Source organism: Lissotriton vulgaris, chromosome 6 (assembly GCF_964263255.1).
Source record: "Lissotriton vulgaris chromosome 6, aLisVul1.2, whole genome shotgun sequence".
In the NCBI taxonomy this organism is placed as follows: domain Eukaryota; kingdom Metazoa; phylum Chordata; class Amphibia; order Caudata; family Salamandridae; genus Lissotriton; species Lissotriton vulgaris.
The window spans coordinates 1,892,218,810-1,892,236,485 of NC_141694.1; the positions used below are offsets into that span (position 1 = coordinate 1,892,218,810).

General features: G+C 41.3%; 1 protein-coding gene across 1 annotated transcript in view; it reads left to right on the forward strand.

Annotated features, from left to right (window-relative positions):
• Window positions 1–8,518, forward strand: part of LOC147709796 (uncharacterized) — a 66,063-nt gene extending 57,545 nt beyond the window's left edge. The window contains exons 3-5 of the mRNA XM_086928263.1: window positions 1,436–1,495; window positions 3,172–3,198; window positions 3,753–8,518. Of these exons, the coding sequence (XP_086784389.1) occupies window positions 4,164–6,206 (2,043 nt within the window). The 5' untranslated portion in view covers window positions 1,436–1,495; window positions 3,172–3,198; window positions 3,753–4,163 and the 3' untranslated portion in view covers window positions 6,207–8,518. The remainder of the gene's footprint in view (window positions 1–1,435; window positions 1,496–3,171; window positions 3,199–3,752) is intronic.
• The last annotated feature ends 9,158 nt before the right edge of the window (window positions 8,519–17,676 follow it).

The following is a 17,676-nucleotide window of genomic DNA, read 5'->3' on the forward strand; positions in this document are numbered from 1 at the left end:
AAGTGTCCAAAGAGAGCGCACCCTCCCACTGGAGGAAACCCCCCAGGGGTGGCGAGTGTAGTGCTTGGGGAGGAGCTGCCTCTAGACAATGGGGGTGAGTGGGCAGAGCTGACCCTAGTGTCCCTGGTAGACAGTGAGATGGTTCCTAAGTTCCAAGTGCCCCCAAATACCACCAAGTATAGGCAATGGGTCACCATCAACAGCCAGAAGGGGGAGGCTCTGCGGGACACAGGTGCCAGTATGACTATGGTAAGAAGACAGCTGGTGTCCCCAGAGCATGTGATTCCCAATGTACTCCACCCAGTTGTGATGGTCGACGGTAGAGTGGGTCACTATCCCGTGGCTGAAATTCCCTTTGAGTGGGGAGGGGTCACAGGCCTTCTACGAATTGCAGTGAGCCCTGTCGTGCCATTCGACTGTCTGTTGGGAAATGACCTTGAGCACAAGGCTTGGAAAGAGGTAGATTTCCAGACACATTCGGAAATGTTGGTATCACCTGACTGGACCTGTGCAAACACACGGTCCGTGACTGCCCGGAGGGGGAGTTCACAAGGGCTGGAGCCTGGAACAAAGGCCCAGCCAGCTGCCAAAAAGGGGAAAATGTGAACGACTGAATAGACTTATCGATGACGTCTGACTGAAAACCATTAGAAGTGTTTTACACAAATTTGGTAATTGATCTGGTAGTGGCTGCCAACCTTTTGCCTTTGCTAATGCTTTTTTGTAATGTTTTTGTTGGTCTTTATTACAAATGGTACAGATGGTTGAAAGTTTAGCAAAATATAGAGGCTTGCAAAACAAATAGTCTTATAAAGACAGATGGACAGGGTTGGAAAAACAGATTGATAAAGATAACCTTTCTGATAGAGCTAGATCAACTTGAAAAGATAGATACATTGATAGAATGACAATTTGCAAAGATAGAGTTCAAAAAGATTGATTAATTTGCAAAGATAAGTCGCATGGATAGAATGACAGTAAATAGGTTGATCGACCGGTAGCTACATATATAGGACATTTAGATAAACGAGTTGATGGACACATATAGATAAATAGGGTTGCAAAGTCAGACCAGACAGCACAGATTCAACTAGTAAAGTAATAATTAAATACCTATAAAAGCTCAGCAAACAAGAGCACTGAAAATAAATTAAAAAGGCCTACACGCAAGACATACAGACTAAGTTGGTTTACAAGCATAGCTGTAGACCTCAATTAAAATACATTCAGTTCAATTATAAATGTATTTAATTGCATGCTGTCGCTTAACGGGCCAATAACCAGATACAAAGGAAGTTAAGTGAGGGGTTTTATTTATAAGTTCACTATAAAAGCCGGTTGACCACTTAGTCTGGTCAACTTAAGTTCAGTTTGATTATACAAAGTCAAAAAAGAAACAAAGTTCTTTAACACGTTGTCTATTTTTCTTTTCTAGGTCCTGGCAGAGTCCTCGGCCTGTCTTCTTGATGCCCTAGGAAAAGAAAAGATTGTCAGGGTAAGTCACTCTTCTTTCTAATACTAGGTATAAGAGAGGATAGGCTGGTTCCCAGAGAGCAAAACACCCATGCTCCTGATTAGGGGAACAGCCTTTACGACGCGGCTGTTACACCGCCGTGCCGTTACAACGCGGTCTTTTCAACTCAAGTCGTTACCACGACTTGCGCTCGAGGGCGCTGCAGGACAAGGAATTTTTTAATTTACTATCCAACACCTTCCCTACTGTACATAGGCTGGTGTTGGAATAGAAAATTTAAAAATTCATAAGTCCGCACCCCCTCCAACGCAAGTTGTGGTAATGACTTGTGTTGAAAAAACGGTGTTGTAACTGCACGCGGTGTAAGAGTACGCGTCGTAAAGCCGTACATCCACCTGATTAAGCCAACAAAAATGGTGGACGAGAAGTCTTTGTCTTTAGTGTGTGCAACTTAAGAAAAGGAACGGAAGATTGAAAGAAACAAATTTCACTTATTGTGTCAACTGACTATTTATACAAGGCTTATAGACATTTAATATTTTAAGCCCTAAAAGTGGAACGATGAAAAAGGAAAAAAAGGAAGAGGGAAATACAAAACATAAGAACACCACCAGATAGATTGCCGCTCTTCTTTTTACACCTAAGGTTTCACCCGTCTCCCCAAGATCCTGCCCCTTACGTGGCTTAGCGATGTTTCTCCTGATACGTGGCGGGTGTTATGCCGGGTCAGGGACTCGGTCGCACTCTGCCATTGCAAGTTCGCTGCCAGTAATGAAAGAATTCGAGAAGGTGGCAGCAGGGAATTCTGTTACTGCTTCTCCTCTGGTCCTTTCACCAGGAAGTGTGGAGGTCCAGGCAGCTGGGATGATAGTTATTAAACACTAACTGGTTTTCTTGCTTCCAGCCTCTGGCAAGGAAACTGGTTGGTTTTGGCTCCAAACAATCTTCAGAGGTGTAGCTCTTACCGGCATCTGCACCAGTGCTGTTTTTCCCTTTGGTGTTTTCTGTTAAGCCACCTTCTTCCGTATTTCGGGATTTAAAAGGTCCCCCCACTCTCTGATTGGTTCTGTGGTGACCTCATGACCGGCACCATCCGGTTCTCCTGCTGTTGTGTTTTCCTTTTCTGTCTGACCCTTGTGATGACTATCGGGCTGCAGAGGAAGAGAAGTGTATTCAGGTAAGCATAGAACATGCCAGGGAATGGTATGCTCGTCTTCTGATTCCTGTTCCTTTTCCATTTTCACAAATGCATTCTAAAAAGTGAATTACATTATAAAGGAACTGTTCAAATGGACACCATTTGCTATACTCTGAGAAAGCAGAAATTGTGTAAACAAAGACAGTTCCAGAAGGAATTTACAACATCATTAGCAGGAGGCAGGAATTGATAAACTGCAGTCACTGCGGTTAGCCAGTAGCTGAAGTAGGCAGGCCCACTGCCCCATGCTGTATTCTGTAGTGGCCGGAATTAAAATATGAAGCACAGCAAACAGCCAATGGATGGAGAGCTAAAACCCTTAAGTTTATCATACATGTAATTTTTGTAAATACAAGGTTTTAGCTAACACTAGACTAAACGGAAAATGGTGCATGTGTAATTCTGTAGGTGTGCATGTTTGTGGAGGAAAATGTGCATGCAACAGACGGCAACCTCATTGCACTTTTGTTTATCTTTTTTTTTTTCTGATGTTTTGCAGCATTGGGAAAGCCTATACGTCTAAAAGGTGAGACATATTGATGTTGTCATTATGTGTTTAAAATGTTTGTAAACCCCTTTTTCTTGTGTAGATCTGGTCAGAGACTCTAATCTCTGGAGTTACACTATGTGGAAGAAGCTCATGGTACCAGTACGGATCCTGTCCCAGGCTCTGATAGTATAAAGGACTCCCTTGCAGCAAATACTTATGTTTCTTGCCGTTATTGGAATGCTGTTTATCATGCTGTTTATCATGCTCCATCTTGTATTATTTCTTAGGTTGTGTGATAATTGGAGCATTCCCTTGATATGAATAGGGGCATCTTGTCGCTATGGATTTAACATTGAATTGTGTCATGGGGAGATGGTCTGGCTCCTTAAATAAGGAATGTTCACTGGTGTTTTGTTTACTTCTTCAGTCTACACTCCTTTATAGAAGGGGATCACGGAAGGATCGTATGCCCTTTAACTGCCTACTGTATCTTTACATTGAAAGTGTAATCTACAATGTTTCTCAGCGCACTTGTCTGTATGGGCTCTGTAATTAAGGTTATTCAGTGTATCTTTTTCTTAATCTAACAGGTGAAACAAATGCAGTAATAATTTAAGACGGTAAAGGCATTAATTATGAAGAGTGGGAGGTGATGTAAAAACAGTATACCACTAAATCTCTTCATTTGAGGGCTAATGCGTTGCCAAATCTTTCTACAGCAAGAAACCCAAACTGCTCAACGAGGTCTGTACTTGGCTCTTAGGCATCAGCTGATATACATAGAAGACAAAACACTGACATTCTGAAGCAAGTCCGATGATGTACTCATTACGAAGAAAGAGCTACCCTGGTATCAGAAAGAACATGCAGAAGAGAAACCGTACGGATATCTAGAATGTGGCAAAACATTTATTAGGCAGAGAAACAGCAGTGCAACGTCATAAATTCATATGGGAGAAAAACCATATTGAAGCACTGAGATTGGAAAAGTGTTCTTTGCAATGAAAGACCTAATGCAGGGTCCGAGTGACCACGTAGAGGAGAACTCATATAAATGTACAGAATGTAAGAAAGTGTTCCATCGGAAAGAAAATCTAAGGCGGCATTACAAAATCCACAATGGTGAGCAACCTTATGAATGTACAGAACAGAAGGTCAACACTGGTAAGAAACAGTATGAATGTACAGACTGTGACAAGGCATTCAGAAGAAATGGAGAGCTGAAAGAACATCAGAAAATCCATAATGGGGAAAGACCATATAAATGTACTGAATGTGATAAAGTATTCAGATGGAAGAATACTCTAAAGCGACATCAGAAAGACCACAATGGAGAGAAACCATATCAATGTACAGATGGGGAAATACCATATAAATGTACTGAATGTGATAAAGTATTCAGATGGAAGAATACTCTAAAGCGACATCAGAAAGACCATAATGGAGAGAAACCATATCAATGTACAGAATGTTCCAAGGCATTTAGAACAAATGGAGAGCTAAAGCACCATCGGAAAATACACACTGGGGACAAACCATATCAATGTGCAGAATGTAACAAGGCATATATTCTAAAGCAAAGTTTAAAAAGACATCAGCAAGTTCACACAGGAGAGAAACCATATCAATGTACGCAATGTGACAAGGCATTTAGAACAAATGGAGAGCTAAAACAACATCGAAAGGTCCACACTGGGGAGAAACGATATCGATGTACAGAGTGTGACAAGGCATTTAGAACAAATGGAGATCTAAAACGACATCAGAACATCCACAATGGGGAAAGACCATATAAATGTACTGAATGTGATAAAGCATTCAGATGGAAGAATAATCTAAATCGACATCTGAAAGACCACACTGGGGAGAAAATGTATGAATGTACAGAATGTTCCAAGGCATTTAGAACAAATGGAGAGCTAAAGCACCATCAGCAACGCCACGCTGGAGATAAACCATATCAATGTGCAGAATGTAACATGGCATTTATTGCAAAGCGAAGTTTAAAAATACATCAGAAAGTTCACACAGGAGAGAAACCATATCAATGTCCGGAATGTGACAAAGCATTTGGAAAAAATAGAGAGTTTAAGCAACATCTGAAAATCCACACTGGGGAGAAACCATATCAATGTACAGAATGTGACAAGGCATTTATATCAAATGGAGAGTTAAAGCAACATCTAAAAATCCACACTGGGGAGAAACCATATGAATGTACAGAATGTAAAAAAGTGTTCAGAAGGGGGACGCTTCTAAAGCAGCATCTAAAAGTCCACACTGGGGAGAAACCATATGAATGTACAGAATGTGACAAGGCATTTATAACAAATGGAATGCTAAAACAACATCAGAAAATCCACACTGGAGAGAGACCATATCAATGTACAGAATGTGAAAAAGCATTTATAACAAATAAAGACCTGAAGCAACATCAACATGTTCACATTGGAGTGAGATCATTCAACTGCACTGAATGTGAGAAGGCATTTTTTACAAAGCGCATCCTAAAGCGGCATCAAAAGATCCACTCTGGGGAGAAACCTCATGAATGTACAGAATGTGACAAAGCATTTATTAAAAAGTCAAATCTAATGCTACATCAGATGGTCCACACCGGGGAGAAACCCTATGAATGCACTGAATGTGATAAGGCATTTATTAGAAAGTCCCATCTAATGCGACATCAGAAAGTCCACACCGGGGAGAGACCCTATAAATGCACTGAATGTGATAAGGAATTTATTAGAAAGACACATCTAATGGAACATCAGAAAGTTCACACCGGGGAAAGACCCTATGAATGCACTGAATGTGACAAAGCATTTATAACAATTAGACAGCTAAAGCAACATCAGAAAATCCACACCGGGGAGAAACAATTTCAATGCACAGAATGTGACAAGGAATTTATAACAAATACACAGCTAAAGCAACATCAGAAAGTCCACACTGGGGAGAGACCCTATGAATGTACTGAATGTGATGAACTATTCAGATGGAAGAATACTCTAAAGCAACATCAGAAAATCCACACTGGGTAGGAACCATCTAAATGTCCTGAATTTAATAGTGTATAGATAGAAGAAGAATCTAAACAAACCCCCCAGGATATAGCGGCATGGATTAGCAAATTTAGCGGCACAAATATGGAAATTTAGCGGCACAAATATGGAAATTTAGCGGCAATTTTGGGGCATTTTTTTTGGCAGTTTTTCCTACGACAAACACAGATATCTTCATTTTTGAGTTATTTAACAACATGAAGCTATGTTAATTTGGTTTATTTACAATGTAAACACTTTGTTTGGCTTCAAGGCTACATATAGGACATAAACATGTTAACCCCTTCGATGCTCATGACGGAACGGTTCCGTCATGAGCATCGGTTGAGCTGTGCTCATGACGGAACCGTTTCGTCATGACCACACCCATTAACATTGGGGCTCAGCACCGGGGATAAATCTGGGCAGCAGCCTAGGTGTTAATGAATAAATGCCCACGGAACATGTATGCTTGTTGTGTTAATCTTGCAGTTCTTCTGAGCAGTCATTAGGTCTTGCATTTGCGAAGGTTTAGGCTATTGGCTTTGTTAATGGCAATGCCTTTTTTATCTGTTTTGAAAACCAGCACATAAACAATGCCAGTAGCTCAAACTCGCGCAAATGTGAGACCTATTGCATTGCAAATGCTTTGTTTATGGTTGTGTATCATCACACATGGAACACCCTGCATGTCTGAGTTTTGGTTTGCATTGTTTTTTCAGCTTGAACATTATCGTAATTGTGCACACTCCTTCCAGAGTGAGAACACTTTTTGGGTGTGATACAGAGAAATTAATGTTTTCATAACTGACAGAGCGTGACACCAGGAAATCGAAAAAGGCCAAAGCTGGGAGGGGGTCATAAATATATCCAGCCATTTGTTTGTGAAAGACCTTTAAAGCGTGCAGTTGTGCCAAGTAAAGGATTCATTCACACATCAAATGTGCACACTGGCACCAGAGTATGGGAATAGCTTGCCTTCAAGGGCATGGGTCTTGAATCCTAAACATGTATATTTGTACACGTTTCGCTTGATTATCTGTCAGTTTTTAAGCACTAGTGAATGAGGGGAGGGCAGGGTTCAATGGGTGAGGGGAGAGCAGGAATTTCTAAATCAAAGTCTGCACCTGCAAGCCATAATTGCTGTGTGACTGTGCTCCAAGTCTGTCAGAAGCCCCAAAACCCTGGGAGAAAAGTTATACAAAGAAAAGCTGCCCGTTTAGATCACCTGGGAGAGAGGCCAATATATTTCATTTCAGTCTAGGTCACAAGGTCAGATGATTGAACATGCCAACAAACAATAAAAACACAGTGTTCTCACTAAACAAATTGAAATTGTATCCCCAAGTAGACATTAGAAGGAGGCATCTTCAAAGGAACATATTGGCCATGCACACTGGAATCTCTACATTTTTCAAATAAAGCGCTCCATAGATCAGCCACATTCTGCAGGACCATATGTAAAGGTGTGCTAGCTATTATTATCCTCCCTCTGTGCCTTCGTGCCTTAAACACATTTTAAGCACAAGATTGTGACATCTGCTAACAGGAATGTTTCCCCCGTGTATATTTCTGGACTCCAAAGTGAATCATATCACAGAAACAGAGCTCCTTATTTTTCAGAAGAGTAAGGGGAGCTCAGTATGTGATCGTGCAGAAATGTCACGTTTATTAGGCTGTGTAACTCATATTTTTGTCTCCTCGCTTTTAAGACCGCGCATGTGCCTCCCTCGGGCTGCTGTAAAACAGCAGAATGGATTCTTCTTTTATGCACAACGTCAATCTAATTACATTTTATAGTATGTGAAAGGCACATTCATTTCTGTTTCTTCCGATTTCGCGGGCACTTTTGTAAAAATCGCTTCATTTTGACAAAAGTGCCGATTTCGCAGTTTGCCGTGAAATCCTGGAGGGTCTGTCTAAAGCAACATTAGATATTCCACACTGCAGAGCAGCCCGTATGAATGTACAGGATGTAATACATTGTTTCAAAGCAAGACAAATCTAAATCAGCACCAACAAGTCCTCACTGAGGAGAAACCATATGAATGGGACCAGGGATGTATTTGTAAGCAAAAAGTAATTCAACATTGGAAAGTTCACACAGGAGAGAAACCATATAAATGTATTGAATGTCACAAGGCATTTGTAAAAAATGAAAAACTAAAGCAACATCAGAAATTCCTCATGGAGAGAAATACTATGTACGTACAACATGTAATGAAGTCTTCCATAGGAAGGATAAATAAAGGCAGCATCAATAAATCCACACTAGGGAGAAACCATATTAATTAAAAATGATTGTATAAAAACATGACAAATCATTTAATTCTTGCATAAATGCAGATAGTAGTTATTAAGATTGTGTTTATCTTGGTAAAATGTCACTCCCGTCTTTACTCATTATTATAATCCATATTGGTGCTTTTTTTAAACTTATTTATCTCCCTTATCTAAGTGCAAACATGTTGCTTTCGAATTAAATTTGAACCCTCCTCTGGGTTCGGACCTATAAAGTGACCTAAAATTGTGCAAACACGCAAGAAAATCTACCCATAAGTGTGGGAGTGGTAATAAAAAATGTGGACTTAAAAAACCATAGTTGTTTTGGTTAAGGTCTGGCGGCAGCCTGTGGTTACATGATTGTCTCACCACCTTTGTTCTATTTATCGTACATCTGATATATCTGATTTAAATGATTAGGAATCAGCTTGAGAACCATTATTGAACCATATTTTTCCCGTTAATATGGAACCTATTACTCGCAGAGAGAGAGGAAGCTGAAACCGTTTAGATACAAGTGTATAAGTCTCCTGTGGTATTGAGACCTCCAGGCATTTTGCTATCGAGATTGATGATATATCTAGTCTCCAACTTACGCAGAATACCCTCCAGATCTCCTCCTCCTCTACTTTTGGCACTATGAGATAGTAGGTTAGAAATTGTAAGTCGCGATTGTGTTTTTTTTCCAAATGTCTAGCGACAGGATAGGTGGGGTCTCTATTAGTTATCGCTCTGAGGTGCTGTATTATTCGCTTGTTGGCAGGGTACAGCGGGGGAAGGAGACCTTTAACACTTAAAACCATGAGTAAAAGCCAATAATTAACCAAACTTTATTGCAATATACCTTAGTCTAGTGTGTGTATATGTATGTGTATATTTGTGTGTATGAAAATGTTTGGATATATATCACCTACTGGCTATCGCCAGTAAGTAGTTATAGTTAGGACCTATTATCCATAGGAAATACTCAACATTCCATTTGGAATAACTTTGACATCGGTTGATGAATGTGCGCAAAATTTTCCAAACTTTTGGCCAGCTCAGTTCCACTCCTTCCCTGAAAAATTGGGGGTGATTCGTCGAGCAGGGGCCAAGAAAAAGGGGGGGTCCCAAAACGTATTTTCGCCATGAAATTTCCCATAGGACCTTTAGCCACGGCTACAGCCCGAATGGCTTAAAGGAATTACACCAGATTTCGCAAAGATGTAGTCCTTGTTTCAGACTTGTGCCTTTTGGTTATTTGGTGTAAATCTGTTCTGTAGTTTTTGAGAAAATTACATTTAAAAGTACATATATATCTATGGGTGCGGTGGATCCGCGGATTGTGCGAGGATTGGCATCGAAGCATAAGCGCACCATCCCGATCATGCGCTCAATGCTAATTGGCTGTCAAGCAGTTGTAAACATTGGAAACCAGGAACTGTTGGCGGCCATTTTATACCTCGGTAGAAGCGAGGCTGAAGAAGTTTATAAAAAATGTGTACAAAACTCAAAAAGGGGGCAGGGTAGACATACCCTGACCACCTAGGCCTGCTCAGGGGGTCCTACAAGGACCCCCAGGGCCCACTTTTAATATTATTATTTTATTTAAGAAATTGCGGGATGCGCGTTGGATCCACGCGTCCTATTGATAACAAAAAAAAAGAAAAGCGGTCTCCCACACAAAATGTTTTCATTTTCTCCCGGGGGAGCCAAATCCCGGGGGCATTATTAAAAGAAAAAGTGTGGAGGGGTCCCATTTCCCTGCACAACGCCCCAGGGAACGCCACCCCGGGGTTCTAAGTTAATATATGCAGGGGGCTCATGGGGCCCCCCACTGCACCGGGGACCGCCACCCCCCACGGGGCTTCTTCAAAATGGGTGGGGGTCTCTCATGCCTCCCAGCCCTCGGGACCGCCACCCCTGGGGTTCTAAAATGTTAACTGGGGGGCTTTGAGGCCTCCTCAGCCCTGGGGACCAATTGTAATGTATGCAGGAGGGCTCACAGGGCCCCCCACAACCTCTGGGACCGCCGCCCCCGGGGCTTCAAACAAATGGGTGGGCGGGGCCTCAGGCCCCCCCAGCTCCTGGGACCACCACTCCCTGGGCCTTAGAAAAAATTGGGCAGGGGGGCTCTGAGGTGCTCCTAGCGCAGGGGACCGCCACCCCCGGGACTTCTCAAAAATGTGGGAGGGGGGCCACGTGGCCCCCCTCCTGGAGCCCTTGATGGCCCTGGGGACTGCCACCCTCAGGGCCGGTGTTCTCTCCATGTGGAGGAGGAGTTAATAGAGGCTATGTCAGATGGCCGCTTATAGAGGCGTTGACAAGGGTTTGGCTGTTGTTGATGGGGAGCAGATAGTATTTCTGCTCCCATGGGTTTGTGTACCCCCCGAAGTCTAAAGGGAGCTTATACAGGCCTATTGCAGGTTGGCATTGTGCGTTGACTAGGGTTTGGCTGGTGTTGATGGGGAGCAGATATTATTTCTGCTTCCCATGGTTTTAGAGGAAGCTTATACAGGGCTATTGTCGGTTGGCAGTGTGCGTCGACTATGGTTTGGCAGGCGTTGATGAAGAGCAAATAGTATTGCCTCTCCCCATAGTTTTGTGTACATTCTGACACATAGATTCTACAATATCTTTTTTGTGTTGGACAACAGTGTTACCCCAGCGTCTTTGTCATCACATATGACATCTTTTAAAACTTTTCTTTATTTGAACTCTGCTTTGTTTACAGTATCTTTTTACCTCTTATTGCAATCTGTTCCAAAGCGTCCGTTCATTCCAGTATTCTTAGTCTTGTTGTTCTTTTGCTGAATTACCTGTTTGTGTACAAGATCTGCCTTTCTTTTTTGTAGCCTTCCTTTGTGTAACTTCTTCTTTTATATCTGACCTTGGTTCCACAGTGCTTGATCCAGTGTTCTGAACATACCAGTACACCCGTAGACATGTAGTTTACTCCTTTCCATTCCCTCCCTCCACCCTAATTGACAAAATAATGGGGTTCTGATTCTTACTGTGTCTTAAGCTTGCAACACAGTAGGTAGGACACATGTTAACAAACCCAGCCTCCACGACCCATGGACTTTCCTTCCCGTTGTTGCCACCTCTTTTTTTATGCCTTATCAATCAAATCTCTTCACTTGACCTGGTCCTCCTCCAGTGTATTCTCCTCATAGTCCAAGCCCATACAATCCCATCAATTCATCTGCCCTTGTCCACTCTGTGTGTGGTGGTACTGTCACCAGATATTGCACATTATCCACCCCCTTGGGCATACACCACCTTGGTCATACCCGCCCTCAAAACGCCTCCACTTGCCATTGTACTTGCAGACTTTGGTCCTCCCTTTTCATCCATTCTTGCACTGTCAGATGTAACCTACCTCTGTTCTTCACCTCCTACTTTCTCCTTTCAAATTCTTTTGAAAAGATCTTAGCAGCCCTTTAAGAGAAACAGTAAGAAGGCTGGGAAATCACTTTATATGTGAGCTCTGTATTTCATTCTAATACCCAATCATCAAATGATATTCTTCCTACGATTCTGTAATGCACTTCAGTGCACTGTCCATTCTTGTGTGGCTGTGTGCGTCACAACAATTAAAGAGACCATCTGGCTGCATATTTTTAATAAAGCACTTGACACAATGCATAGTGATACCGTATTTATTTATTGAAAATATTTATTGAATGTTTTCAAATTAAACTTTGTTCCTTTATTTCCCCCAAAAATATTAAATACATTTTATAGTAAATGCCACAAACGCTGATATTACAGTAAATAAGTTGTAAAAATATTTTCAATGCATCTTTTTTCTTTCTGATCACCTCAAGCACTGATATTACAGCAAAGACATTTTTAAAATAGTTTCAATGTATCACAAAATATTAATTGTTTTCAAAATTTCCACAAGTACAAACTTTGTTTCTTCATTTCCAAAATAAATATGAATTTTTTATAGTAAGCACCACAAAGGCAGATATTATAGTAAAGCGGTTGTAAAAATATGTTTAATGTATCTTAATTTTTTTTTTCTGAGCACCTCAAACACTTATATTACAGTAAAGAGGTTTTTAAAATAGTTTCAATGTATCACACATTTTTTTATGTGAGCATCACAAATGTCGATATTACAGTAAAGAAGTTGTAAAAAGTTTGTGTAGGACAAAATATTAAATGTGACACCACAAGCACTGTTAGAACAGTAAACAAATTGTGAAAATAGTTTCAATGTATCAGAATAACTCATTTCACTTCACTGAGAACATGTTTCTTTACTTCTGACAGATCTTACATCTTACAGATGAAAAATGTTACTTACTCAGTAAGCATTTCTTCTTGGCATGTAGTGCTGTAGATTCACAAGGTTTTAATAGTCCTGCCATCTTGTGTTGGGATGTTTGCAAGTTGTTTTTCTTTGAAGACGTTTATCTAGTTACGTGGTTAGGCTGTCTCTTCCTTTCGATGCTATTGTGCATGGGAATCGACTATTGTTATTATATTTGGACGCAGATGGTGAGAATGGAGTTATCAAGAGTATAATATAGTTGTACCTGTGTGGGTGTGTGCGCGTGTGTGTGTGTGTGTGTGTATATATATGTGTGTATATATGTGTATATATATATATATATATATATATATATATCTATATATATATATCTATATATATATATAGTTGTAGATGCTTATTTAATGAAAAAGCAAAGCTCAAGCCCAAATTTCATATAGCGTGGTATTTATTCCAACACAATAGTAAAAAAAAACACCCGACGCGTTTCGGTGCAGCCGCACCTTGGTCACGGGTAAATCTGTTTCATGAGTATCACCATTATAAAGTGTTATAACAAACAAAAGTAGGACTGCCCGTCCCTACACTGCTGGTTTGACATCAACAAGGATTAGCGAACTTTGACTAAGGATAATATTTCTTCACGAAAAAATCTCCCGGCCCGCCTATCCACGAGAAATCACACACAGTGCAAGGTTCCACGAGAACGGAATTGTGCCCGGAAGGATTGACGGCGTTCTGATTGGCAGAGGCAAACTCGAAGTAACCAATCAGTTGGACAGGGCCGCTCCGTGCAGTGGTTACTTTGTTTCAAAGTGGTCGACGCCTGAAGTGTGTGGAATAGGCGGACGTAACCGGCGTGATCTGTGACAGGGTCGCTGCCGAGGAAAAGCATGGAGCAGTTTGAGTTAGAAGCTGCAAGACTCCCGGACGGTGAGTACTTCAAACATAAAACACAATGAATTTGTCAAACAGGAACAATTCACGACGGGAAGCGGCAGAAATGCTGTTTGTACCGTTTGACTCGGAATCAAGTACATCAAGTAAACCGGGCGAATTACAGCCCGAGACAAGATTACCAAGAGAGAACTATGGGATAAACTATGGAGACTTGTTAAATTGGAACAAGTGAAGTGGTGGGATGCCACCACTCTTCAGAAATATGTCGAGCACGGATGCGTGCCGAGAGGTCTGCGAATTTTCATAACCCCGACATTCACTGATCCAGACCCGGAGCTCATCGAGGAGTGGGTCCAGAATAATCACAAATGTTCAACTGTTATGTTGAAGCTGTTGATCAAGTATGCATTAAAGGATACTGTACGCTTAGCTGAAGAAATAGATACTGCCACTGCACAACTTAAAGAGCATTATTCCGAAACGGAATTTGAAACTGAAATGAAAAAACTAACGACAAGACTCTTTAAAGCTGAAGAAGAAATAAATATTGAAAAAACAGACCAAATTCCATCGGGACCAATTAGATTATGAGAGGGGACAGATCTTTACCTTTGGGAAGAAGTTCGATCACCTACGGGAATTAAATAAATAAAAGTTAACAACTCCCAATCAACAAACGGGAACTCCACCCAGTGCACCAAATGAAACTACCAGCAATGAAGAAACCCCAGGGACAAGCACAGTCGCTGAAGCTGCAGATGCAATTCCTAGTGGAGGCGAAGGAGAAAAAAACAACATTTTAAAAGAATTCTCATTAATGGCGCAGGGCAAACAAGGGCTAGTCGGACCAGGGCCCCAGGGATCGCCAAATCGAGGTTGCGGAAGAGGCGCCAGAGGAGGAATCACGAGAGGCGCAAAAAAACAAGGACTGTTGGATGCCTACGTGGGAGTCAGAACAAGAGGCAGTACGGCCAAAAAATGAAGGACACCCACACTGTGGTAAATTTATCAAATTTTATTCTAACTGCAGATCAAATAGAAGTGTTGTCGTTGGGGTTAGCTTTCTGCCCATCCAGCCAGTACAATTATACGGAGGGGAGGCTTGATCTCTTTCATTTTGTCCATAAATTAAAATTGAAAAAGTGGTTTGGCAGTGCTAAATGTGGGGCAGTAGCTACAGGTACGGAGGGGACCACAAGAACTAACATCGATCCCCCGTATTTGTTAAATACTAACATGGATGTGGCGGGAAGAGAAATGAACACTACTGATGGTTTAAATAATGAGGAAAGGAATCTCGACACTGAAAATAACAGCAGATTTAAACCTAATTCCAGATTTCTGCCACAGATCCATAGTGAGGTTATAGACTTATTTGAGAAAGGCATGATCAAAGAATTTAAGATTCTGAACAAACTAGAAAATTGGCACATGGCTACCTTCAGGTTAAGCAACGCCGAGCCCTACAAGAACTGAAAACTAACACTGACCTTGCCATAAAAATGTCTGATAAGGGCGGAAATGTGGTAGTGTGGCCCCTGGATATGTACCTCAATGAAGGCCACAGACAACTTGCTGATGAAGAGAACTATGTTCTGAGTAACAAAAGCAGTTATGACAAAAGCAATCATGAGTATCAAAGCGTGTTGTTGGAGTGGAGAGAAGAGGGACTAGTGTCAGTTGACGAATTTAAATTCCTCAAATGTGATAATCCTAAGCTACCGGTATTATATTTACTGCCGAAGCGTCATAAAAATGCCTTAATTCCCCCAGGACGACCTATTGTTTTGTCCATGGGAAGTACATACAAGAATACCTCCAGGTACATTGACCATTTCTTATGCCCTCTGGTTCAGAAATTACCGTCGTATCTTCAAGATACAAGGGACTTTTCTGAAAATCATTGAACCCATTCAGTGGGATGAAGATATGTGGCTATTGACACTAGATGTCAACAGTCTATATACCTGCATACCACACAACTTGGGACTGTCAGCTAGTCAAAATTTGTATTGCAACAACATGAAGGGAGACACTCTTCTCACACCAACATGTTATTAAGCATGATGCATACTTGTCTCACACACAACTACTTTCTGTTCAACCACGTCATCTATTGCCAGTCACGGGGGACCGCAATGGGAACCTGCTTCGCCCCCAGTTACGCGGGTTTGTTCCTGGGCTGGTGGGAGGAGCAGGTGGCTGGAAACATCTTGGCCTTTTCGCAGAATGTGGTCCTCTGGGCTCGGTACATAGATGACGTTTTCTGTGTCTGGAGAGGCAGCAGAGAGGATGCCATCCAATTTGTGGCTGACTTAAATGTGAATGATTTTAACTTGAAATTCACATGTAACTTAGACAAAAAGTCATTGGAATTTTTGGATGTAGTGGTATATGCGGATGGGGGCAAGCTAAGGAGCAGGTTTTTCCGCAAACCCACTGCTGGCAACAGCGTATTACACGCGGAAAGTTGCCATCCACAGAAATTGATAGGCAGCATCCCGTTTGGCGAGCTACTGCGGACCAATCGCAACTGTGGTACAGACCGAGATTTTGAATCTGAAATGTTGAACATGAAATCATGCTTTAAAGAAAGAGGATATTCTGACAAAGTGGTTGAGCAAGCCTGTTTGAAAGTAAGAACCATTGACCGGACTGAGCTGTTGCATCAGAAAGAGAAAGAGGATAATGAACCCATAAGGTTCATTACAGCTTAGAGCAACCAGTCATGGCAAGTGAGGAGGAGTCTAAAAAAGTACTGGCAGGTACTAAATCCGGATCCCCTGCTGAAGAGCCTCGTAGGCAGTCATCCACAGATTACATTTAGAAAGTGTACAGCTTTGAAGGATGTCTTGTGTAGCAATACCCCGAAAGAAAAAACAAATGCAAATGCAATCAAGGGTTTCTTTACATGCCAAGCATGTAACAACAGTATCAACAGAAAAGAGCTACTGATTTCTGACACTGAGAAACCCTTTGTAATACAGAAACATCTGACCTGCAAGTCGGCTTATTGTGTATACGCCTTACGGTGTCCATGTCCATTAATATACATTGGGAGTACATACACCAGGTCAAGAAAAGAGTCCTAGAGCATGCTAGGGCCATAACAAATGAAGACAAAAATTATCCATAATAAAGATGTTGGCCTTCTGCAATTCTGTTCCCTAGACAGGGTTTTGTTATCTGAAAGGGGTGGTGACAGAATTAGACAGTTGCGGCAGCTTGAATCCAGATTTATAATCAAATATGACACGGTACAACCTAAGGGTCTAAATAAGGATGAGGAGATTGAAGTACATCTCGGTTAGAAAGAGTTTACAATTACACGCAGAAATCATGAAGATGTAACTCGATTCGCTGTGTGATGTGAAGCATCAGTTTTTATATGCACCAAACTTTATAGTGATTGCACATTTTATTATATTTTTTGTAGGAGACAATGTAGTCCGCACACTGCTGGAATGGAAACCCAACAGCAACTCGATGAAATACACCGAATGTTCTGTAATTATGAATGTGGTTGAGTTGCATTTCACTTGCTAGTTGGAGTGGTTTAGCCCCTGGGGCAGAATTGTAATAGACTTTTTTTCTTTGCAGCCAATAGCCCACAGGGGCAGTATTGGACTTAAATGGACTAATCAAGCCCATAGAGATTTGTTTTAAATGTATTTAAATTTGCAAGGCCCACACGGCCTTGTAGGCTTGAATGATATTCTTTGACATTCAAAAATGTACTTGGAATAATGTACTTAAATAATGTACTAGAGGCGAGTAGAAGAATGTTTATACAGATTGTGTAATAACTGCTAACAATCCGTGTGAATTATGGCACTAAATAATCACAATGTATATTTTCTATGCAGCCAAAATACGGAGGTAATTTAAAGATGTCGCCGTTGTTGATGTCAAACCAGCAGTGTAGGGACGGGTATTCCTACTTTTATGTTTGTTATAACACTTTATAATGGTGATACTCATGAAACCGATTTACACGTGACCAAGGTGCGGCTGCACCGAAAC